At 44.2% G+C, this 24,327-nt stretch overlaps 1 protein-coding gene across 3 annotated transcripts in view; it reads right to left on the bottom strand.

The window, feature by feature from the left end:
* LOC144113673 (retinoblastoma-like protein 2) overlaps window positions 1–24,327 on the bottom strand; it is an 87,032-nt gene that overhangs the window by 17,983 nt on the left and 44,722 nt on the right. For all 3 annotated transcript variants that reach the window (XM_077646905.1, XM_077646902.1, XM_077646904.1), the window contains 2 exons: window positions 11,697–11,932; window positions 1,748–1,927 (listed from right to left, as the gene is read on the bottom strand). In XM_077646905.1, the coding sequence (XP_077503031.1) occupies window positions 1,748–1,927; window positions 11,697–11,932 (416 nt within the window). The remainder of the gene's footprint in view (window positions 1–1,747; window positions 1,928–11,696; window positions 11,933–24,327) is intronic.

Raw genomic sequence — 24,327 nt, 5'->3', positions numbered from 1 at the left:
TTTGTAAAAAAAACACTCAGAAATACCTTCCATCCTGCTGTTATCGATGCTTCATGTGGTAATTATTTATATTCAGTTATCACATTTTATGCTATCATGTTTTTCATTTTGTTTACATCTTGTGGAAGTACTGCATTTGCATGAATACAATGCGACTACAAATATAACGCCAGTTTGACTATGTAAAAACCAATGCTTTGTATGAACACGGCATCGTCTTTTGAAGCCTCAATGTCATATGAGAACCGATAATTAAAGGGTCCCTGAAAAGGACGTTTGAGGTTGACTATTATATGCTTGCATCATGTAGAGTACAGGCCACCGAGTGTTCGTGCCACGTACAGGACCTCGTGCCACGTACAGGACCTCAAAAGTGAACTGATCATTTCCAATATATTTCTAAAAATTCGCGTTTCCACGCCTTGCGGTGACCTGCGGTGCCGAGCTTTTGCCCGAATCTGCGTGCAACGCGTCACGCAGCGCTTGTTACGTCAGCAGCGGAGGATTATCATTGGTTTGTCGTGACGTCTCTTTGTGACGTCGCGCAGCTGCCATGGCTGCGGTTGGAAACTCCGCCTCCTCCCCCCTTCCTCCCGTGCGCGTCGGCAGACAGCGGAAAGACCGAGTGGGTGGGGCCGGCGAAGTGCGGGCATTTCAGCGTGCAAAAAGTGACTAGAGGAGAAAGGCGCGACGACACGTAAATTCAAATTTTGACTACAGATAACTCAGCTTCCACAAAACGCATAAAAAAAATTCTTGCAGGAGGATATTTGTGAAGCAGCGCCCTTTAACATCCTAGGAATACCGCAACTTTATTCGGAGCCCCTTTCAGAGCCCCTTTAAGAAACACGCAATACGATCAAGCACGCCAAAACCACCCACGCAGTGCCGCCGTATCTGCGCTTCTTACCACCGTGCTGCAAACATTCGCCCTTTTCTTCCCTTCCTTACTGCACTTTTATAAGCTTTCCTTTCCCAACGACCTGTGCTACCTTCTTTCTACGTTCATTGCCAGCTTGATTTTTTTTTTTTCCGTCACGCGCGTTGCTTCATGACCTTAAGGCCTTCAAAAAGTTGGCTTCGCCCCGCGCTACAGAGATAGGTGGCGAAGCCACCTCAAAAAAAAAAGAAAGCTGCTTTACTGTTCTTGGTGTCCTTTTGTCTCCGAATGTTGGCCTCGCGATCCTAGACCTCGCGCATTCCATGGGAAGTACACCGTCACGGTCAGACACGCTTTACTACAGCAGTTTCTTGTAAAAAAAAAAAAACTTTACTATAAACGAAAAAAAAGTACAGTCTATTAAAGGCAAAATGGGACCACAGTTTACTATACGCAGATTGCTATTGCAGGGTTGTACTGTACAAATTCCCACAGGGCGTCCTGGACAGCATGCATCAGGACTTGAGAAAGTAGAAGTGCGCAACTCCAATGTGCCTACATACAATGTTTCATGCTCATGAGGTGTGCACACATCTTGGCCCCATTTTATTTTCTAACTTCAATTGTTTACTTAGAAATAAACACATTACAACTGGATGACTCCACCACTAGCTTATTCACACACCACAATTAATACTCAGTCACTTTAAGAGGAATTAGTTACAACCAATGAAAGCTCCGCAAAGTTAATCCCAACTGGGCTTCATCTGCTACACCGTGTCAAACTCAGCAGTGGCAAGCAGGCATCACATATGACTCAATAGCCAAAAGAAAGTAAATCTGAAATGGGCATAGTTTTAGTCTTACTTTAGTGATGACGTAGACAGAACACAGGATGAGTTGATCCAAATGCCGGTCCCTCATGAGATCAGTTTGGCAGACAATAGAATGCTCGAAGCAGGTCCAGATTTTGAGCTGGATATCCTTCTGTGTAATTCCAAGTCTTGCACAGATGTCTTGAAAACGCACTCCCGCCAAGTGGTATACCTGTTCAGGAAAGCTGAGAGTGTAGCACCTTTCAAGAAAAAGCACTATAAAAAGAAATTTCCTTTTTTTAATGGGGGTTTAACGTCCTGAAGTGACTCAGGCTATGAGGGATGCCATAGTGGAGACCTCCGGATTGATTTAAACCACCTGGAGATCTTAACATGCACTGACATCGCACAGATCACAGGTGCCTTTTGCATTTTGCCTCCATCGAAACATTGCTGTCGTGGCTCGGACTGAACCCAGATTCTCCGGCTTAGTAGCCAAGCACCATAACCACTGAGCTGCCAAGGCGAGTTCACTATGACAAGAAAGGCAACGTTATTAATGCACTATTTGCTAGAATCAACACACCAAAAAAATTAAAGAATTAAATACTTGCATATGCATATGCAGAGCCAATGTCTTCCTGAAATGCCAAACCAGAGCACTGATACCATTAGACAAGCAGTCATGTGCATCTATATGCTCATGTGCAGCACAAATACACACAGGCACTAACATGACTGCTGCCATTAAGCCTAGTTCAGGTGTGTACCACAGCTTGGTGCTGTAAAAACAAGCATAATGCAAGCTGAGAGCATGCAGTTTCTGCAATCAACCTGTAGCTTAGAATTAGATTTTCCAGGCGATCATGGTTTGGCAGCTACAAAAACCACAGCGAAAAACAAAATTGAGAAAACTTGAGAACCACACCACAAAGTCTTAAGCTGCTCTAAATCACACTGTTTATGGGTCCAGAGAAGACCTGACTTACAAATTTGTCATTCCTGTCACATATGACCAGCTGGAACCCCTCTGAACTAAAGAAATGCAAAATCTTCATGGAAGTTTCACCTTAACAAAATGGGGATTGGTGCTCCACAGCCTGCAAGAAACCTATCACAGATGCCAGTTATGCAGTCCAAAAAATGCTTTGAATAGACTTACAGCATTTTTCTGAAACGTCCATTTGCACAAAGCTAAGTACGGTTGAATCCCGCTACAATGAAATTAAAGAGACCTGCAAAATATTTCGCTGAAGCGGAAGCTTCATTGTCGTAAAATAGATTGGACTGGGTAGTTCATGAACAACATTTACTTTCAAAAATTATGAGCTTTGGACTTGACGTTTCGAAATCAGCGCCATGGCACGATTTTTGTGGTCGTCCTCAAACCTTGGACAATGGACGCATTTACGTAATAAATGCAACCGCTACTTTTGCAATCAAAACGAATACTTTTGTCCGCACACAATATGAAAGCGCCACTTCTTTTGTCCTGTGAGAATCCATACCGAGACCACGCCGCCTGAAGGCATTTCGGCCTGGGATAAGCAACTCGAAATCGATGGTTTAGATGACATGCCAGAAATGCGGTTGCTCTGATTCTTCAAAGATGTTTCGCGATGTGCGGTACGCTGAAAGAGTGTGGTGTTGAGACTTTGCCTGAAACCACCATCACACTGCCATTTGCGCACCACATATTTTAGTTTTAATTCGAGACAGCGCAGGCTCCCAAGTGATATCATCGTTGGCTAGCCATTGCATTGGTGGTCATGTGAGCTTGGAAATCTGACAGGAAAAGGAGTTTGCTTGCACCTCCTCCACTGTGCTGTAATTCCAACACAAGGCACATGTTACCAATTGGAGGCAGATAAAAGCACGTGTCCAGGCCACAGTTGGCATCTTGCCAGTTGTTGTAATGGCTGCTGCATTGACACAATAAAGCGATGTGCATGGCTGACTCTACCTCATCAGCTACACAATGAGGCACTGCATATACTATTAAATCTCAATTTAATGAAGTTGACGAAATTAGCAATTTACTTCGGAACACTGAAATTTCGATACATTGAAATTCGTCTCCTAGCGTGCTATACTCAGTTTCATACACAGCAGGCAACACAGTGGAAGCTGTGGGAAGTAGTGTGCCCAATAAACCATATTACTACGCCAAGTATCAATCGTTCCTCCTGAAGCCTTGGTGAGTGCTTGGACGAAAACAAAGAGTGGCATAAAACTAAGAGCTTATTGGCAATCACGGTCAAAGGTGTGCGGCGTTAAGTGTTCAAGGCCTCTGGCTATAATTTTCATTGAGTGTGCACAACTTTTTAGGTGCAGATGGAGTTGGAGCGATTCGCCCTACCAGCCGCATATCATACCACCACGTCATTCTTACTTCTCGAAGCCTCGATAAGTCACCAGTGAATGCCAGTTAACTAAGGCACGGCCGGTCTCGAGGGGAGCGCGCGCTTTTCTTCTTACGGCCTTCGCAATGGGGTCTGTTTCCACCTCCCACCACACCTTGGTGGGGTCGCCACTGCCACACCACTCCGCCACTGTGACCGCCGTTTACTCCGAAGGAGAACGCGCGCTCGCTCCCAATTCGGCCCGCGTCAGTGGTAACTGTCAAGCCTTTATATTTTGCCCTTCACGCTTTACGCAAAGACCGCGTAGTAAGCCCCTTTCCCATGGGCGAAATCTGAAACAACGGATTAACGTTTGCGCGCTCACTCCTTGAGCCGGACTGTGTATGGTCGAACGTATGCTTCGAGCACAAACGTCAACAGGTTCCACCCTTATATTTGGCTAAAAAGCAAGGCTTTCAGCTTCTATAGTTCGTCTTCCGGCAGGTTATTTAGGAGTGTGTAGAATGATATGCGGCATGTAATACATGGATGGCGAGTTTCAAAGAGTAAAGGATTCTGCAGAGCAAATATAGCTACTGAAATTTCAAGCGCAGCTGCTTTAAGTTTGCACAACAGCGGCATTAGCAAGAATTCATGGTGCTACCCAGGAAAACGCGTCATGTCATTCGCGAAAGGAACGGTTATAGACAGAACCCAACCCTGGCTGCTGGAGCAGAGCACGCTGCACACACAGGACATCCAAGATTTCCTCTTGGAAAGGCATTTTGAAGTTTGGCAGCGTCTCACGACCGCCCATCCCACCACATGACAATGCGAAAATTAAGTCACTTGTTTACAATAACTGCAAGCATGAACTAACTGCCAGCAAAGCAAAATTAGGAACTGCGCTCTGTCTTAATAAAATCGGCCTTTACGAACGAGCAAATTTATCTGGGAGGCGATGACTACCAGCTTTGCATTATTCTCCTGCATATCTGTAGCCTCGTCCTTGCTTTCGATAAACCTCCCGTAAGCATGAACTTTCCTCACGTCATTCAGGAAACAAAGTAGCACCACAAAAAGAAGTTTTCCGCAACTTAACGGAGCTCCACTAAACCTCACAGCAATGCGCGTTATATCAGCTGGATTAGCTTATAATGTAAGGAACAGAAAATGAACACTTGCAGTACTTACATGTTAGTAAAATCCCCTGAATTTAAGAAAATAGAGGGCATTCGGCATTCAAGTCCATATCTGATGTCTTTTACAATGATATTTAAACCAAATATTCTAGGAAGTTTCAGGACACGCCGCAGGTTGAATATACGTGGAGAACAAAAAATGGCGCTCTTTATGGTAGCTGAACTCACTTATTTGACATACATACTTTCTGAAGTTGCAATACTCAGTACATGTGGCAGCATCTGTGGCAGCATCTCAGTATCTGTGGCAGCATACGCAGCTTGTACTGATTGGTTCTGGATGTTCTATTAATGTTAGTCAGGCCAGAATGACGACAAGGAAGCTTGCGTCCAACTAGAAAATTGTTTATTGGGGCTAACTCGTGTCCTCAAACATAAAGCATGCAGTTCAGCGGCGAATCGATTAAACAAGTGCTCGGTCAACGAAGGTCAAAATGACGGTCGCTCTCGGCCTTGCACAATTTAAAGGTGACCAGGAACTTGAAACATTAGACGCCTAATGCGCTTACGACCATTTTGAATATGAAGAGAGACTTACACGCGGCTACAGACATTCCAGAGGGATCTGGTGGCTTTTTGTTTGACAACAAAAGCAGAAAGGCCGCGGGCCATTGGCTTTGAGCAGATAAAAATTCATTACAATGCTTCTTGACACTTGCTCGCACATTAGTAATTAGCATTCTTTTGAGACATCAATACAAGCCTCTCGTTTAAGGAAGTTGTGACTATAAGAGGGTGAAAATAAGTTCATTCAGGACTTGCGAAAAGCGATATCGGCGTAATTAAGTACTATATACACCTCCCAGCAATCTTGCAATTTATTTGACAGTTCAACCACTCAAGTATCGTCTCAAGCCACCAGCTACGGCGCTATCGAATTTATGGCTCAGAGCGTCGTAGAGAATTTTTTCCCCGATATAGTACATTTTTATGGGACGAGCACAAAACGTTCGTTCTCCGAGTTTTCATTATCTTCCTCTTAGCACTAACTTGTCATTTAATCACGGACCATGATATGTAAGAGAGGAAGTGATCACAGTATTTCCTTCTGTATTGAAAACCAGAAATGCTCGACATAGTTGCGACGAATGGGAGAGGGATTCCTCATTTTAAATGTTTTCATCGAGCAAAGTTTGTGACGAAGAATCTGTGCACATGTGGACTTTGTTGCCGATACGCAGCTTAAGCATCTGAATTTAGTTTTCTTTGACTTCGGTGCTGCGCTCACCATGAAGCAGCGGACCACAGCGCAAAACCAGTCAAAAGCCACCCGCCGCCGCAGATGCAGGCGGGGAGCGAGCGGTGGGGTTGTCGCGCCTCTAGTGGCGGCAGGTGGCGTAACTCCCAGAGAAAAACTCGCATTGCTTCCCTGGCGAATGCAAAGGCCGTATAAAAGAGCGCGCGCGCCCCCCTCGAGACTGGCCGTGACTAAGGGAGGTCTTCCCTGTCAACTAGAAGTATGATGTCACTTTGCGAGAAAATGGCGCTGAAGTCTATAAGACAGCAGTAACTTTTCGTATCTTGCGTTTTAGCTGCAATGTTGTGACAGGCCATTCATGTGCATGCGAGTTCACATAGAACATTTTTTTTTTTTTTCAGACGGCGCAACGGCATGTGTGCAGTTGGCAAACTGCAGGTAGAGCAAATCAAGTAGGTCTTGCCCCAGCCGGCACTGGCAGCTTTGCCTGCTGCGCTAAGCATGCAGCCCAGATGCTGCAGGTTCACTGCTGTCTGGCCCTTCTGTTGTGGCTACGGGGATGCCGGAGCTAGCGCTAAGTTGCGAGGAAGCTCTCTGAAGCTGCCGAACACTGTTATAAAGAGCTAATAATTAATTGCTACTTATACAGAGACAAGGCACCCTTCCCGATGTTTCGGAAAATATGCAGAGGCCTTGAAGTGCGTCGAAAATTCTTCGAACACCTCATGAATTCGAAATTGAAGTATCTTGCAACCAAGCTTTCATGATACTCCGCGATTCGACTGCGGTCTATCCTAACCAAGTGAACTGTGGCGAAAGACAGCACGGCATCAGTTTCCTCATCTTCACTGTCGAAGAGTAAAACTCCATAACAAGGAACTACCGTAAAAACCGGACTATAGGTCGGACTTGAATATGGGTCGACCCCCCCAACTAACCAATTCTGAAAATAAAAAAATCTTTTTCAATGGAAAAAGTACTGAAAATTACCCTTACCTTGAAACAAATGCGGCTCAACAGGTTGCATAATGGTTGCATTTAAATGCTGCTCATATGTACACCAGGCCAATTTTTTAACAATATCGCGCGCTCATCGACCCCTGTGTTTGTCAGCGCCTTATCACAGCACGGAGTGGCGAAAACAAACGAGGTACATGCATGTGTACACATGCGCGTACTCTCGCTTCTTTCACCGCTCCGTGCCGTGATCTCTGCCGCTTTCACGCGGATGTATTCGGCAGTCACAGGCAGCAATCTTGCACGCAGCTCCCGGACAAACTCCGGAACCTTTCCTTCCAATTCTGGATGCGCTGCTGTCTGCCCACGGTATGATGTTTTCTTCTGTTTGCTGCAAGTTGTAATACGCAGCTTCTACCTCCACCAGTACTGAATGCTCTCTTCAGATATACTCCAAATTTGCGCTGTGCCACCAGGTTGCCGTGAGCTTCCGCGTACCCAGTCGCATTTTTCTTGAATGCAACGATAAATTGCCGCTGGGTTCCGCTCATTTTGAAGCAAAATGTAAAAAAAGCAGCCTTTAACCAAAATAGCTTTGCAACAACAGAAATGCAAAATGGAGGTACCACGCCGCACTGCTGCTGATGGTGATAGAAGCTATTAACTTCAGCCGCCCATTGTTGCAAGACTTCTGTAGTTTTTCTGCCAATGACCGGTATATAAGGCGGGGGTCTTCTTTTCGCCATGGTTTATTGAAGAAAAATTCAACCTATATTCCGGTTTTTGATGTCCTTGTCATCGTCCTTTGCTCACTCAACTATAAATATATGCCTGTCGCTCTGAAATTCTATACCTCAATATATCGCAACATGAATATATCTCAACAGCTGTTACTGAACATAGCGTTATGCAGTGGTAACCGTCCTGTGAGTTTTGCTTGCAAAAAATACACGCAAGAACTGAGCACCTCCATGACGAGCAGACAAGGACTGTGTCTGTATGCCCTCAATTGAAAATTGCCGCACCTTTGTGGCACTGCTGACACACTGCACCTGCACCACAGAACTAGGGCTCCTTGATTTGGCTGCGCTTTCTGCACCAGTTCAGGAGGTGCAGCAGGCTTGCACTCAATTTGACAGCGCAGCTAGCACCATCTGCACTTCGGCACTCGATTTGACTTCGTGTTGCACGAGTTCTTTTGCACTTCTGCACTAGCCTCCTGACGAGTTCTCTTCTCGTGCAAGTAGTGCAAGGTGCTTAGAGCGCTCTGTAGCAGAAGGCTCCATGGCCATGCTTGTTTTAGCGAGGGGCGCTGAGACCATGGTTTAGATGGCCGCGTACCCATGGCAAACGCAGCATCTGTGCCGTGTCTTCACCAAACAGCTGAAATGACAGTGTGCGTATGTGTATGTGCGTGTGTATATGTGCGTAAGCGACAGGCTGGAAGGCGCACTGCGTACAAGTTCTCACCGTTCTGTACAACCTCGCAAGTGCTTTTTGCACCATTTCTCTTTTGTGTGCAAATATTATTACATGCAGCATCCTAGAGCATTTGAATAAGAGGCAGACGGTGAGATGTTTTTAATCGGTGAGATGTTTTTAATAAGTGGGTGATCGCAACGTTTGTGATGACTCGCTGCGAGGCCACCATCAGCCTATGCCTTCGCCTGCCAGTTAGTCTCCGACAGCCGCTCCGCCGCCACCGTCTGCCGACAGTGAACACGAGTTGTTGAGTGGAATAAGTCCAATTTATCAGGAAACTCTTTCGTTCTGTAATCGGCGGACAACAGCAGTCACTTTTCGGATAGAACGGCAACAGCCTGAATCACGCGTATAAACTCAAAGGTCGTCTCGGTTGGAAATCTGAACAACCTATTGAATTCAAAGTTTGTTGCCTCTTCAAAGTACCCGCTGACTCTGTGACAGTCAACCTGGGCCACTTTGGACAATGCAAAGTACAGGGTGGTATCAAATTTATCCCTTTCAGAAATAACAAATTGAATAGCCACTACACGTGATGTGCCACTTCGAACAAATGCACAGCGTTCAATACAACTAGCACAATCCAGAGCATATGTCCAACCACACGACAAACATTAGCACATGGCCGTAGCAGACGAATGTTTCAGCACTATTTCACTCAATTTAGCCACTCCACTGATAGCACTTGCGTCAGGCTACACTTGCAACGCAAAACTGGCGCTGCACTGGCATGGCACTTTTGTAAATCAGTGAAGAAAGTGCAGCCAAATCGAGGAGACCTACTAGTTCTGCATGGTGCTAGCACCAGCAGCACTTTTTCAGGACTGATGCCATGAACCAGCTCTGAATCAAATGCAACTGAAATATGCCCCTGTGTACTTTCGGTGTACGGCGAACTACTTTTCTAGCACAGACTTTGGCAACTTTGACTGCTATGCATGAAATGGAGCACAAAAATCCTCCAAAACAATACGTGAATCACTGATAGGAAAAAAAAAAGAGCCTTTATTTGCAGCGAAAGTGGTCTTTTACTTCTGCCCTTTCTTCGCCGTCAACGGTGTTTCACGTCGTTCGTACGCCTGCTAGAGTTCATTGCGTCTTGCTCTGGATGAGAGCTCGTGAGCTACCTCAGTAAGTCTATCGCGCCAAGCACCTCGCGTATGATGGGGAACGACACATCAGTCTTTAGTTTTATTTTTGCTGTCATCGTCATCCTCTTGCAGGTTCTGATCACACCTCTAAAATGACAATGCGTTCCGTTTTGCAGCCACTGCTTCGGCTTTGTGATAAGGGGGTAGAGAAGTGAAGGAAGGAAGGCCGTCAGCGGTGGTAGCCATTTCAGCGGCAGGCCACACCAGCTCCCTCCCTCTACTTTCTCCATGTCAGCGAGAGCGAGAAGAGTGCCCTTCAATCAACATCCAATAAAGTTAAACCAAGCCCGCTTCGCGCCTCGTCACTTTTAACACTACAAGCATGAGTGTGTGTCTTTTTTGCACACGTTCATCGTCTGAGTGAGAAATGAGGTTGTCAGGTGCGAAGCCCAGGACAGAATTCACAGCTGATGGGTGTGCCAATGGCACTAACCATTCCAGTGTGTTTAATGAGCTTCGAGAATCTATTAACGCGATAAACAAGGTGCGCTGACTGTGTTCAGAGGCAGTGCACAGCATTTGTGTCAATTTTGAACAAGATGGAGAGAGCTGCGGGCTGCCCTGGCAGGCTGCGCCGACACTAATGACAGTTTCGTTCCTACTACCCCAAATGGCATGGCAGGTAGCGCGCTTGCCACTATGATCATAATTGCATTTCCGTCTGCCTATGTGCTTCATATCTGTCAGCCGGGCGATGCCCCCTTTTATGTGCTTGCTCCAATGCACACTTCGGTAAAAACTCGGTTCAACCACTCACACCAAAGTACAAGTTTTCTTCAGGTTTGTTTCGAGTCAGCAGTGAAATTTCGTTCACTGAACGCGCAGCAAAATTTACTTAGTTACATTAAAGCTAAAAATACATGGTGTTCAATAGAAGCGAAGTTAGGAAAACTGGAACACATTACGTCGAGGATTTCATTACACTAAAGTTTGTAACATCTAGGTTTAACTGTATATGTTGCTGCGAGGCACCTAATTTACAGAAGATGGCATGACCGGAGACCACCAAAATCAAATGCAAATCATATAATTTACAGAACATGGCACGACTGGAAACCACGTAAATCAGCTAAACATGCTGTTACTGAATGAGTATTTGTGTTTTTCACATTTGATGAGAATGTGTCAAAGAAGCAAGGTTCAGACTAACAGATAAGTTTAAGGCACATGTGGTATAGGTTGCCTCTTATGCACAATCAAGTTTATGACCTCACTCCTTTGAACCAAGAACTACGCACCTGCTACACTCAAAGTTTCCACTATATTTGAAAAACTAACGCATGAAAATCATAATAGCAATTACATTTGGAAGTCATGGTTTACGTTTTATGTGGGTTTAATGTCCCAAAGCGACTCAGACTATGAGGGACGCCGTAGTGAAGGTCTCCGGAAATTTCTACCGCCTGGGGTTCTTTAACGTGCACTGACATCGCACAGTACACGGGCCTCTAGAATTTCGCCTCCATCGAAATTCGATCGCCGTGACCGGGGTCGAACCCGCGTCTTTCAGGTCAGCAGCCGAGCGCCATTTGGAAGTCAGTAACTTCGTATGATGTTCTTTTGCTCTTTCATGGACAATACAAAAGGTGGCTTCCAACAAGACCAACAAAACAAAAAGAATACTAAAGTACCACTCAAAGCACATCTATCAACAGTAGCCGATTCTTACCTTTCGGAAGAAAAGTGCAAGTGAGCCAGAACGCAGTGGTTTTTCTTTGGGGTTTTCAGGGACAGGGGCAGGGACAGGAGTAGAGACAGGAGCAGGAACAGGGGCAGGGGCAGGAGCAGGGGCAGGGGCAGGGGCCGTTGATAGTGTGACTATGTTTGGCCTTGTGCTATCCGTTGCCGGTGCTGCACCCTTGCCATCTACAGGCGTGTACCTAGTTGTGCAGCTTCCTTGAAGGGCTAGAAAAATAAAGACAAAAAAGATGAAGAACTACCCTTTTTCATACTAAACTTGCACTGACGTTTCTTAAAGGGACTATGCAAAGAATTCAAAGTCGCTTGTAAATGTTTTCTATGTTTAGAAATGATGCTAATGAGCATTCACACCAAGTATAAGTCTTCGGAACGGAGCTGGCAATTTATTATAAATTTAAAAAAAACGTGTTTTTTAAAATTCGCGGGCCGATTCGTGTGCTCGTAGTGACCGATTTTGGAACTAAAATCGTGGAAGACTTCACAATACCAATGACGTAGCCAGGCCACCACACGCTGTCATTCGCTGGAGCCACGGCGTCACGGGCACACTTCCGGTAGCCGTGAAAATCGTCTGCTCGTGCCACCGTGCGACCCTCTCGGGCAAGCGCAGGCCAGGGCATTGCCTTCGCGCATATGGTTTCAATTTTCCTCTGCTGCCTCCTTCCGTCGGGAGTTCTGGAGCCACTCGCACGGCTCTTCGTGGGCACACATAGGGCTCAATGCCCATCGCGGCTGTAAGAGCGAGCAGTCGCGCCTCGAAGTCTGGGTTTATTACTGCTGACTACAGCAGACGACAAGCAAGAAACCCGACGCGCGCCGCAATCCAGGAAGGCGAAGAGAGACTGGAGATATGCCGCCACGCCGCCGACGCTGCTGCTGGGGTGCTAGGAGCGACAACCGGAAGTTGCAAAGCGAACGTCATCTGATGACATATTCAAAGGCGGGGCCCAGTCCCAGACCTGTTTTCTTTATTTTTGTCTGGTGCCCCGCGTGTACGAGTTGAGGGGGGGAAGCGTAATTTTTAATAGTCTATATCTTCGTTGTTATTGATGCTAGCTTAAAAATTCTTGCGTTGGGGTGACGAGTGATGAAATGCCTATCTCTCGTCTCCTTTACATAATCTCAATTAATTTATTGCATAGTCCCTTTAAAAGTTGCCTTCATAATTGCATCCTAAACCAGCAGATAGTGCAGTTCGCCAAGCACTAACACAATTGACATTGAAATACCATTTCCTTTATGCCCTCTGACAGGAATGCATTCATATTAACAGTTGGGCAAATATACCCTCGGACATCGCCATGCTCACACTGCTAAGAAAACTAACAGAACCCCATTCACTACCTTGAGCTTGCAAGCACTAACACCACAGAAAGAAGTTGGGCGTTCCCCAGGAGTGCATCACATTAATCCAAAAACACAAGCACAAAGTGGGGAAATGTCATCTACAGGAGGCATACAATGTCTGTGCAGCATGATACGTAGTGGCTCCACATGCTCAAGCAAACAAATTCCCCTTAACATTAGCAAAAAAAAACCCAGGACTGACAAAAACAGCAGTTACTTTAGTCTTCAATTTTGCCCACAAAATTACAAGTGGAAGTGTACAAGTTTTTTCATTACAGGAGGATAAAGCATTTCCATAGGGTGCCGATAAACATTTTTTTTCCAGCCGATCACTAATTTCTTACCAGGTGCGCAATATGTGAAACCAAGCAAAATTAATTTTCTTTTCTACATAACTACATCTAAGAGAAACCCTCCATACCAAAATACAAAAACATTCTCTCATGAAATTTTCTAATTAATATCTTCTAAGTACAGTAAACACGATGTCAAAAATCATTACTCATTCTAGAACTCCACCCACCTGAAAACTACAAAATTTCTGTATTTTAAAGACACTTAAACTGCTAACCATCACATGACTGTCTTTCTGATAACTAACAGTTCAGAGACATACATTAAATCCCCCATAGGCATAACATAAAAATGCAGAAAAAATACTGATTAAAACGAACTATTAAACTTAAGCACATACTTCACATGAACTCTTGTAGTGCCACAAGAGCAAAATTAGAGTTTTATATGTATACTCATGGACAAAAGTTTACTGGGCGCGGGTTCACTGAAAGAAATATTATTCCTGCAAGGTCAAGTAGAGCAGGCAAATTAAAAGCACAGAAGCATGGGAGGACATGCATGCTGCATCAGGTGGAACGAATAACAGCTGAATTTCAACCCAGCAAGAAATTCAGTATTATGCTAGCACTAACGCCTTTCACGTCTTTTAGTAATATGGAGTTAGTGCAATCAAGGTCAGCTGAGGATACAAGTTAATATTAAGGGATTCTTTTAACATCATATCACTGGCGCGAAAGGTTATGGCAGGTATGATCAGGTGAATGTAAAGGGAAAGTCTGTCATATTATCACCGGGTTCATTAGTAAGCACACGTCAAAATGGAATGTCAGTAACTCCCATGTTATAGAATAGGACTACTCCACCAGTGATACAATAGTTGCAAGCTTTCCCCTGGCCTGGTAGACAGCTTATCTGGGGTGAAATACTTGGAAAAAGGGTCTTTGACCCCACCTTGAGTAGATGAATATCTTTTCCCATGGCACTCTTTGGCCAAGCTGCCCTTAAGCCATAAATTCATCATCATCATCATTAGACATTGTCAGCTTATTGGGACAAACGACCCGAGTTAAGTGCAAAGCAAGGCATGCGTTTGCATTGATATTTTTCCCACACAACCAATACTTCAAGCACTCCTGTTAAGCTTAGCTTCTGATTTGCTGAACAGATTTACAACGTCCAGTGAAGTTCTTCAAGGGAGTCTATTGTATTTAAAAGCTGAAGGGTTGTATGAACATTTGAGCGTTTTGAATATCGAAGCAAATAGCAATTCTTGGAAACCTTGTATGTTTATTTTTTGGAAACCTTGTATGTTGTATGTTTCGAAGTTCGAGAATTCAGGAAAATACACTGTTATTATGGACACCGAAAGAAATGGAACAAACACAATCAGTCAACAATGGTTCTACAGGGATCTCTCAAACATCCGAAAAATTCCCTATAACTCCAAATTTCAAACTGCTGGAAGAAGCAGTTGATGGTCTCCATGCCATGCCATCATACCACTCTGGAAGTCAGCGTGCACCGTACACACAGACAACAATACAGTGGCCACGTCCGCAAATTGGGCCTTTGACGGCTGCACTGCTCGGCACCTTGCCTACCAGCGCACGTGATGGTTCAAGCAAAAGCAAATATGTCCCTGTAGGAACTGTGCTGTGTCCACCGCACGGAGGACCCGAAATGGAATGGCGAAGATGACGAAAAAGATAAGAATGCAGAACTATCACCGAATGCAGAACTATCAGCGTGCCTGACGTGAGCACTCCAGCGTTGCTGGAAACAAAGCTGATGATACAGCTTTGTTTACACCGTTTAACAGCTCATATTTAATGAGATCTGGAACACCAGTTATTCTAGGTACAAAAATTAGAAAGTCAGAACCACGAAAGCATTATATGTGTGGTCAGAGTAGTACACCTTCCACGCGATTCGCTGCTACTTTTACACGTGTCTGAATGAAAAACTGCACAGAAGAGCCCCACCTGCACACCGTGGATAGGCGCACCCTGTGCCTCTCAGCAGTGTAATGGGTGAAGAGGGCATGTACACATCTCCTCATGCCTTCATTAGAGCAGCACAACGAGCAACATACTGAAGTCAGTACTGTGTCCTCCGACTGGTGTATGTCAGCGTGCCGCATGCCGCTTCCACTGCATGCATAGTACCTTCACAATCTTTTAATTTTTGCCTAGCGAAAGACGTTCGGCAGCAGTACGAACGTGCGATGACAGATGTGCAGTGTGGTCACGTGACTGTGGGCTTTGCAAATGGTGTCTAAGAAATCGGGCAATCAGTAGCAACATGTCCGAAATTTCAGCCACATTCAAATATTGGCTCAATGGGATGCGTGACTCTGTGCCGTGCATGCATAGAAAATGAATTGTGCGAAATTTCCAAATCCAAAAAAATCTGTCGGCAACTTTTATATTTAAAATGAGCGGCATATGAAGGTTCACATAATAAGGGCATCTAGATACAACATTTAGTGCACTTTGGTTTGCTGCTACTTAAGCATTGCCATATGAAATTTTAAAAGCTTTTATTTTTAGTTTGCTTTATTTTATTATTCAATTGACTAAATGAATTTTGCAGACCACATCTTGTGACAAACCCTATTGAGCCCTCATGAAATGCCTTTTTCCACTACTTTTCCAGTCGCCAACTATCTGCTTCAGTTCAAAAATATTTGCTTCACTTCGAGACCATCCAAACGAAAGCTGTATGCGCTTTGAAGTAAAAACTCACTATTTGCACATGCCTAAAAGTTGTCAAAACCAAACCCTTATGATGCAAGTGCCTGTAGGTAAAACTCTTCCTAGACACAGAAGTACCTTAATGAAGTCACAGGGGAGCCTAGACGGCACTACATCCTAATCATTGTTTCAAAATGCGCTATGTTTTAAAGAGAAAACACACAACACGGACACAAGAAACAACAAATTCACACATTGAAGCCCACAGCACAAATCACTTAATCCTGTGAACTTGTTTTTACCTACGTCCATGTCATGGACTTTTGTGTGAAAACATAGCACGTTCTGAAACAATAATAAGTTCATGAACATAAAGCTCATCTAGCTGTTAACATTACCTTAATGTCAAATATGTAACTTATTGGAGTCCAGAAATCACTTGCAGGAGCCTAGTCACCAGAAGCTCAACAAACAAAACATACTGATAATCAACTATCTCAACGATCTCAAACTGCTTCGCCAATCCCTATGCCAACGTTTATCAATAAAGCTGGTGGTGCTGGCTGCATTTTCTAGTAAACGTGGGCTCTGCAGAAAATAAAAACAAAATGAGAAGAACCAGACTGCAGCCATGGTGCCCATACATACATGATAAAGACCAAAGTAACAACAGAACACGTTTGCAACTTAAAAGGTAGAGCTTCAACAACTATCAACCTTAGGTAAGCAGCAACAGCAGCAAGTGGCCCAATGGACATAAATTGCCTCATGTTACACCAAGTAGTATAGTATGATTACAATTACATAGCAATTACAACTTTTCACCTACCTGCCGAGTCTAACTGAAGCATGACACTCATTTAACAATAAATCAGCTGCCTTTACAAACTGAGCAAGCGTTAACTCTGTCTCAAAAACTTGCTATCTCCGAGTTCTCAAAAACCTATGGCTCTGTTTGCACTTTACTTCGCTATCTGCTAGAGAACAATGACCCACTGCACATGTGTGGGTCATTGTTCTGTTTTACAGTGAGAGCTGTTTATGGCACAATCGACGAAATCACGTCGTCATCATTCCTCACTGCACCTGTCATGGCAGTGAAAGATGGACTATTGTCAGACTAGGCAGGCATCTGGCATGATAGGTGCAGTGAGGGAAATGCACAAGGATAAGGGGAGCATCATGCTTGGAATGCTGCACATAAGCAGGCCAGAGCCCACAAGTGTGTAGTGGGTAAAATAGAGGACGAATGCGCTCAGAACGCTAGCCACAAATGCACTGCATGACAACAACCCGAGATCCAAGTGCATGTGCGACCGCCACTGAGGCAAAACGATGCTGTATTGGTTGGTGCGTCTGATTACTTGATTACTGTGCCTGGCAACTCCAACACTCTCAGCAAAAGGCATCCAAAAGAGGTTACCCAAAGCACTAACGTGACATTTTGCAACCCTTCCCAGAGTTACTAAACACTCCAGCTGGCATCGGCAATTCACACCACCCAAGCTGTTGCTGATATTCGCATTACACCAAGGGCAATTTTTCAATCGACATCGTGATGGGAAATGAGGTGGTGTGCGTAGTCAGACAGTCAGTATCACATTTCTTAGCACATGCCATTTCCCCTTCCACCTAGACAATTAATTTTTGGAAACTGTTGCAATGACACGTAAAGATTTCAGAGAAAACAAACAAATAGTATGTGTTCTGCTTTTACCAGTACAAGGATGGCTGCAATAATGCGTTACTTTATTCAAGGTCGCCCCATTGCCAATAGAGCAGATGAAAAAAAAAATAGCGACAATTCATGCATGTGCAGTGGGGGCCCCCTCAACTAATAACCAAACAAAAAGCAAGCCATTAAACCTAATCATATACTTTCCAAAGAGACTTCATACACTATGGACATGTTTTAAAAATACGCTCAAAATTACTAATGATACGAAAAAGGCCAGTCTTAAAACTGCAATGATTGGCATGCATTTTATTTTATCCTTGGTATAATTAAACTGAAACACTGCTGCAATAAAAGGCACCAGTGATAACCCCGCTTCATTTGCTAAAGCATACAATAGATGCATCCTCACAATAAATTGAGCCACAGTTTTGGTCCACAGACTGTACTAAAGAGAGCCAGTGGCACTCAATCATATAAATTTGCAGTGAAGGAGCCACACATGGTTCAATTCGGCGCTGAAGTCACCAAAGGCACAGCCCACAGCCAAGAACTGTGATTCAATGTGTTGTGTGGCTACACATCAATGACTAAAAAGCAGACCACTAAATGGACAAATATAATTTAGCAATACGAAAAAGCAAGGCTGATCAAATTAAAAGCAAGGTAGCAATTAACATCTATTTTCAATTTTTGTCCACACTTAACAGATAACAGTCTTCAGAATCATGGATTTTACAGATTACACAAAATGCAGAAAAAAAAGTTAACAGATTAGAACCAATAAAAGAGAGCACCCGTTCCAAATTACAGTTCGTCATGATGCAATAACTCTACCAAGATTCCTTGAGCAAATGTACAAAACAGCTTTGGTAATTTATTGTTTACAACTATCAAAGAATGGAATATAGTAAAAAGAGAAGCTGGTCAACATTTCAGACTACAAATTGTTCTTTCCGGGCTGGTGAAAGCAACTGCAGACATTTTATTCACATACATGAATTTCCGACTTACTCCTCTTGCACATCTCCTCTTTGCAGTACAATCTGCGTTTCACTAAAGAAGTGTGTGTGTAATTGCCTCTCCTCTGCTTCAAGCTGACTACAGCTCGCACAGCCGCTTTTCTCCGCATGAAATTTGCTAACAAAGAGCAACGAGGTGAGCACAAAGAGAAGCTAGGATAAGACACATGTAGATGGGTACTCGGGTACCCCCAATAGCTGCGCAACAACGCAATTAAGAGGAGCAGTCTGAGGTCCGACAGACAGGTCTCACATGTGACCCCATAAATAAGTCGGCACCACATGTAGGTTGGATCCCTCAATTTCCGATGGTAATTTTTGCAGAAAGTCAACACAGCTGCAATGAGTTCAATGTACTCTTTTTTTTTCATGCAATGGCCTTGTGTGTTAGAAAAATACACAATTTCAAAAATGCATATTTTGCAATTCAACATTCCTTTTGTAATTTGGAAGTGTTCAAAATATTTGCTTTGATATTAATCTAAGAAAACTACTACAGTAAAATACCACTTGAACGAACTTCATTTAAACGAAGTATTCAGTTGTACAAACTTTTTTTAAACCCCCCACCGTAGCGCCATTGAGCCCAATGCAAACGCCCTTCAGTTTAACGAAATTCAGTGCAGTGTGCATTTCAGTTCTACGAACAGTTTTCGGGGAGCCATCCCATGTGTCCTAGGTCATACTGAGCACTTCAACAAGTACAACCTGCCCTTTTTGCCACGCTTTTTTACATTGAGAACCGCGCCGACCGCGCTCCATTACCGCGTTACTAAACTACACGAAGTGGTGTGTGCAGCGCATTCCGATAAATTTAACACTTTCGTGACCGCGCCTATTCCCGTCGACAGTATGTTATCGATGGTAGAAGTTTGAATTTTGGCGCCTCTCCGAGCGTTATGGACAGCTAACGCCATCGAGCGGGTTAAAGAGAGACTATTTTATAAGTTTCGGAGTTGTGTTTCTCTTTTCCGCCGCGCGGGGATTTTTAAGCGCCTGCATAAACGGGATGACGAGCGCTCGTTGTTTCCAAGATGGCATCTACGTCGCGCGCGTCCGCTCCACGGAAACGGCGAGTTTCAACGGATTCCGACGCATCTGGGCTCGAATTTGCGGATGATCGTAGCACCACAGACTCTGAAGATGACTTCGATTCGTCGGACTTTAGTACGGACGGCGAAAGTGCCGCAAACCGCCCCAGAACATCGACAGGCATCCGCCGGTGAGTTTTGCTTTCTTATCGGACTGTGTTATCGCGTCGTAAGGATTTCCGGTGTGTTCTAAAGGGTCAGAGTTCTTATCTGCAGGGTGTCAACATCGTTCGGAAGGGACCATATGCCGTCGGCCGCGCAGAGAGTTGAGTTTTGTCCACGAAGACCGCCGGGAGTGGACCTTGGAATCGCGCTCCGGAGTGCTGCGCGGCGGTTCGTAAGAGCTGTCGATTTCTTCCTGCTCTTTTTCACCGCCGAAATCATCAGGGAGATATGCGAGAACACAAACAAGTATGCGTGGATGCATATTTTCGACAAGCCCACGTACAGCGAGAGAGATGGATCCTGGAAGGAAGTTACTGAAGAGGAGATGCTGAAGTTCATCGGACTTCTCGTATACATGGGAATTGTGCAAGTCCCACGTTTGCATTGTTATTGGAGCACACGAAGATTATTCTCAGGTCTTCTTCCGCCTACAGTGATGTCAAGGAAACGGTTCAAGGCGTTACTTGCATTCCTGAGTGTGTCTGATCCAGAGAAGACGACCGTCGCATCCCATGGCAAGCTTCACCGCATATCCTCTCTGCTTCAGCACGTCAACGATTCTTCCGCGCTATTTTTTCAACCGCGTCGGAACCTCTCCGTCGATGAGAGGATGGTGAAATCGAAAGGTCGGTCCGGAATTCGCCAGTACATGAGAGATAAAGTGATCAAATGGGGTTACAAATTATGGGTTTTGGCAGATTCGGAAACGGGGTACACTGTTCAGTTCAGCGTCTATACGGGAAAGCGCGAAGAACCTAGCGTGCGAGGTTTGGCATTCGATGTTGTGACACGGCTGTGCGAAAATTATCTAGATCAGGGTTACATAATTTTTTTGGACAATTTCTACACTTCTACATCTTTGTTTGTTCATTTACTGGAGCGCAAGACACTTGCGTGTGGGACAACGCGGAAAGATCGGCGTGGCTTTCCAAGTGAACTCAAAGACACACAGTGGGAAAAGAAGGCGAAAAGAGGGGACGTTCGATGGCTGAGGGAGCAGGATGTTTTGTACCTGCAATGGAAAGACCGGCGAGTTGTGAATATGATGTCTACCGCGGACACAGCGAACAAATTCGTCCTTGCAAAGCGAAGAAAGAAAGTCGGGAATACGTGGACAGAAGTGTCCGTGAAGAAGCCGGTGCTGATCAAGAACTACAATGTGGGCATGCTTGGAGTGGACAAATCCGACCAGCTCATCGGGTCCTACAATGTTCTTATGAAGTCAGTGCGTTGGTGGAAGACACTGTTCTTCCACTGTGTCGATATAGCTGTAGTAAATAGCTTTATAATGTTTGACGAGCATCGTCGGGAGCATCCAGAAATCCCAGAACTATCAAGAAGTTTGCACTTCGACCAGTTTGCCTTCAGGCTAGAACTTATCGACCAACTTCTGGGATGTGATGAGCCACATCTTGCGGACCCCCCAGTCGCGCCTGTTGTTCCCTCTCGGAGTGCACCTCAAGTGCAACAGCATCAGCCACAAAAAATGGAAAGATATAGAAACTGTAAATTGTGTTATGATGAAAGGAAAGTTGAGCAGAAAACAAATGTTTTCTGTGAAACATGTGCAGCCAACCTTTGTTTCACTTCATCGAGGAACTGCTTTGCACGGTGGCACGATAGACACTAGGTCTAATGTTTCCCTGTGTACCTGAACAGCTTTTGCAGATACAGAGCTAATATTTGCAGGCTGATTTCATATGGCTCTTTTGTTGAAAATGTATATTTCGATTTTTTTTAAATATTTTTTTTGTGCAAAGCAGCATTGATGTTTTTATCGATTTTTTCGTTCTTGTTGTGATTCTTTTGCTTTCATAATTTTTTCTTACTGTCACTATTAAATATGTTGTTTGAAACCAATACCATTGGAAAGATAATTTCTTCTTCTACAATTTGATACCATACACTTCAACATGAATTACTTTCTGTGGCAGGAAAAAAATAATTACCAGACTACACGAAAACTACCGATTTCCCGCGGTCACGAAAGTGTTAAGAATGCAGAAGCCTGAAGCGATTAATGTGCGGCAGGCAGCAGAAATGCTCACAGGAGCTTGGTGGAGTGTGAAACCAGCAACAATAGTGAATTACTGGCAAAAAGCAGATCTGCATGCAGCAAACTGGACTGCTGTGGACACCAATCTGTTAAGCAGAAGATCATGGCACTGATGAAGAAAACAGTGAGCCAGGTGGCTGGCCAGAATTGTCAGAAAGACTAGATGAAGATAGCTCTGTTTTTTTGAGGAGTATGCCGCCTGTGACTCCCTGGTGAAGACGAATGCTGCATTCACTACGGAAGATATTGTAGAGAGTTCATTATCTGAAGACGACGAAGACGAGAGAGATTCGACCAGTCATGATAAAGCACCAAAAATATCTGCCAAAGAGGCACTAATAGGCCTGCATAAAGTTAAAGCCTTTGCTGCCCAGCAAACTGCTGTGCCAGAAAAGGTCCACGAGTGCTTAGACGCAGTGACTCAGTTCCCAACTGCTACAGTCCTAAGTGGGAAAGTGCAGCAGATGATTACAGTGTTCTTTGCAAGGTGTTAATTAGCGGAACTTGAGCAGAGTGACAAATAAATGGGCTCATATTCGATTTGACCACCCTTTTTTTTTTACCCAATGGCAACAAGCTGCTGCACACTTATTTCAGTTGAGTGAACTTTCACTTTAACAAACTTTTCCCTGGGGTCCCTTGAAGGTTGTTCAAGTGAAGTTTCACTGTATTCACTTTGAATTCGTTTCGAACCAGACAACCACTATTCGCACTCCCCTAATATTTTAGCATGCCGCAGTGCTGTTTATGCAGCATTTTCTCCAAAAAGCAAGTCGCAGCAGCTGCAAAAAATTAATTTCGGGACAGCATGCCATGTAATTTTGTTTGGATGCTGATTTAAAGATAGCAAATACAGCTAAAATTTCTCTGAAAAGCATAAACTTGAAATGTAACAAATTCATCCAGAACTTAAAACAATGCTACAATTGGAACTTAAAGGTGCCAATTAGCTTATCTATAAATATGGTGACAACAGATAAGATGAACAGAGACTGTTTCTTGACTACCTGCCATAATACCTGAACACTGCCAATGCCGTAATCGTCACTTGCGCAGCACGTATCCATTAGTGCCGGCATACTTCTCACATATTGCCAGTGCCATGATCATTAGTCACACAGTATGCACCTGCAAGCACCGAGCAGTTTCGCACATAACCAAAGCTTTGAATGCCAGTTGTGAATTGCACAACCGTGAACAGAGCACTGAGCAATGGCAAGCTCCCTTCTCACACGTCGCTACTGCTGCAATCATCAGTAGCTAATACGCAGCAGAGAGCATCAAGAAGTGGAAGCATTTTTACTGTTGTGCCAGCCTGAACAGATGCATACATGCTCACGGGTCCAACTTTGTAGGCAGTCACTATGTTCGAGGAACCGGGTCAGCCACGCATTACAGCTAACAGGATTTGTTTCAACAGTAAATAAATTTGCAGGAATGAAGTTCCCATGCTTCAACATGCGAAATTCAATCATTCCTAGATAACAAATTATGGGTGACACATTTTTGCATCAAGATTCTACAGACCCTGTTTTAAACTGATGCTCCTTTGCCATACTGTTAAGGCGAGGGCAAAGCAAATAAAATGGCCAATTTGGTCAAAACTTTCGGTTTCTCTATTTTTATTTTCGTAATCCTCGGGTCTTCACCCATCTGACGATGGAAAAATTCTAGCAAAAGAAGCACAAATTTAGAAAATGAAATTTCCTTTATGTGTGGTCGTCTGAAATTGTGAGCAAATCATGCTCCTGATGGTCTTGGCACATCGCAAGTTCTGCAAGTTTCAGACAACAGAGCACCACCATCCTAGTTTCACCACGAAGAGGAGAGCAGAGTTTACGCTGGTTGCAATGCCACATTCTTCTCACCAAAAACAAAAGCATATGAGGCGATAAACGAAGCAAACGAGAAAATAAACTTTAAGGCTGATTTTCACAACTTTCAGTTTTTCTGGGATTGCTATCGCCTATCCCTTCGGCATTTTGTAACAAATGGCAGTAGACATTCTGTCTGATGTGCAATTCCCAAGCCATTGAGGAGTGCAATAAAGCCCTGGATTTTTCTATGCAAACATACAACAACTTTTGAAAGTTAATTTTTCAAAAAAATTTTCATGTGAATATGCACGCTGGAGTTAATATATGCACACTGGAGTTAACTTTTTTCCATGAGTACTGGGCATCTAAAAATATTACTATCACAACAGCTTTATAGCACAAGCACAAAACAAGGCCTTGTGAACACGCAGACATA

The sequence above is a fragment of the Amblyomma americanum genome, chromosome 1, assembly GCF_052857255.1.
Source record: "Amblyomma americanum isolate KBUSLIRL-KWMA chromosome 1, ASM5285725v1, whole genome shotgun sequence".
In the NCBI taxonomy this organism is placed as follows: domain Eukaryota; kingdom Metazoa; phylum Arthropoda; class Arachnida; order Ixodida; family Ixodidae; genus Amblyomma; species Amblyomma americanum.
This window is presented reverse-complemented; position numbering and strand designations above follow the sequence as displayed.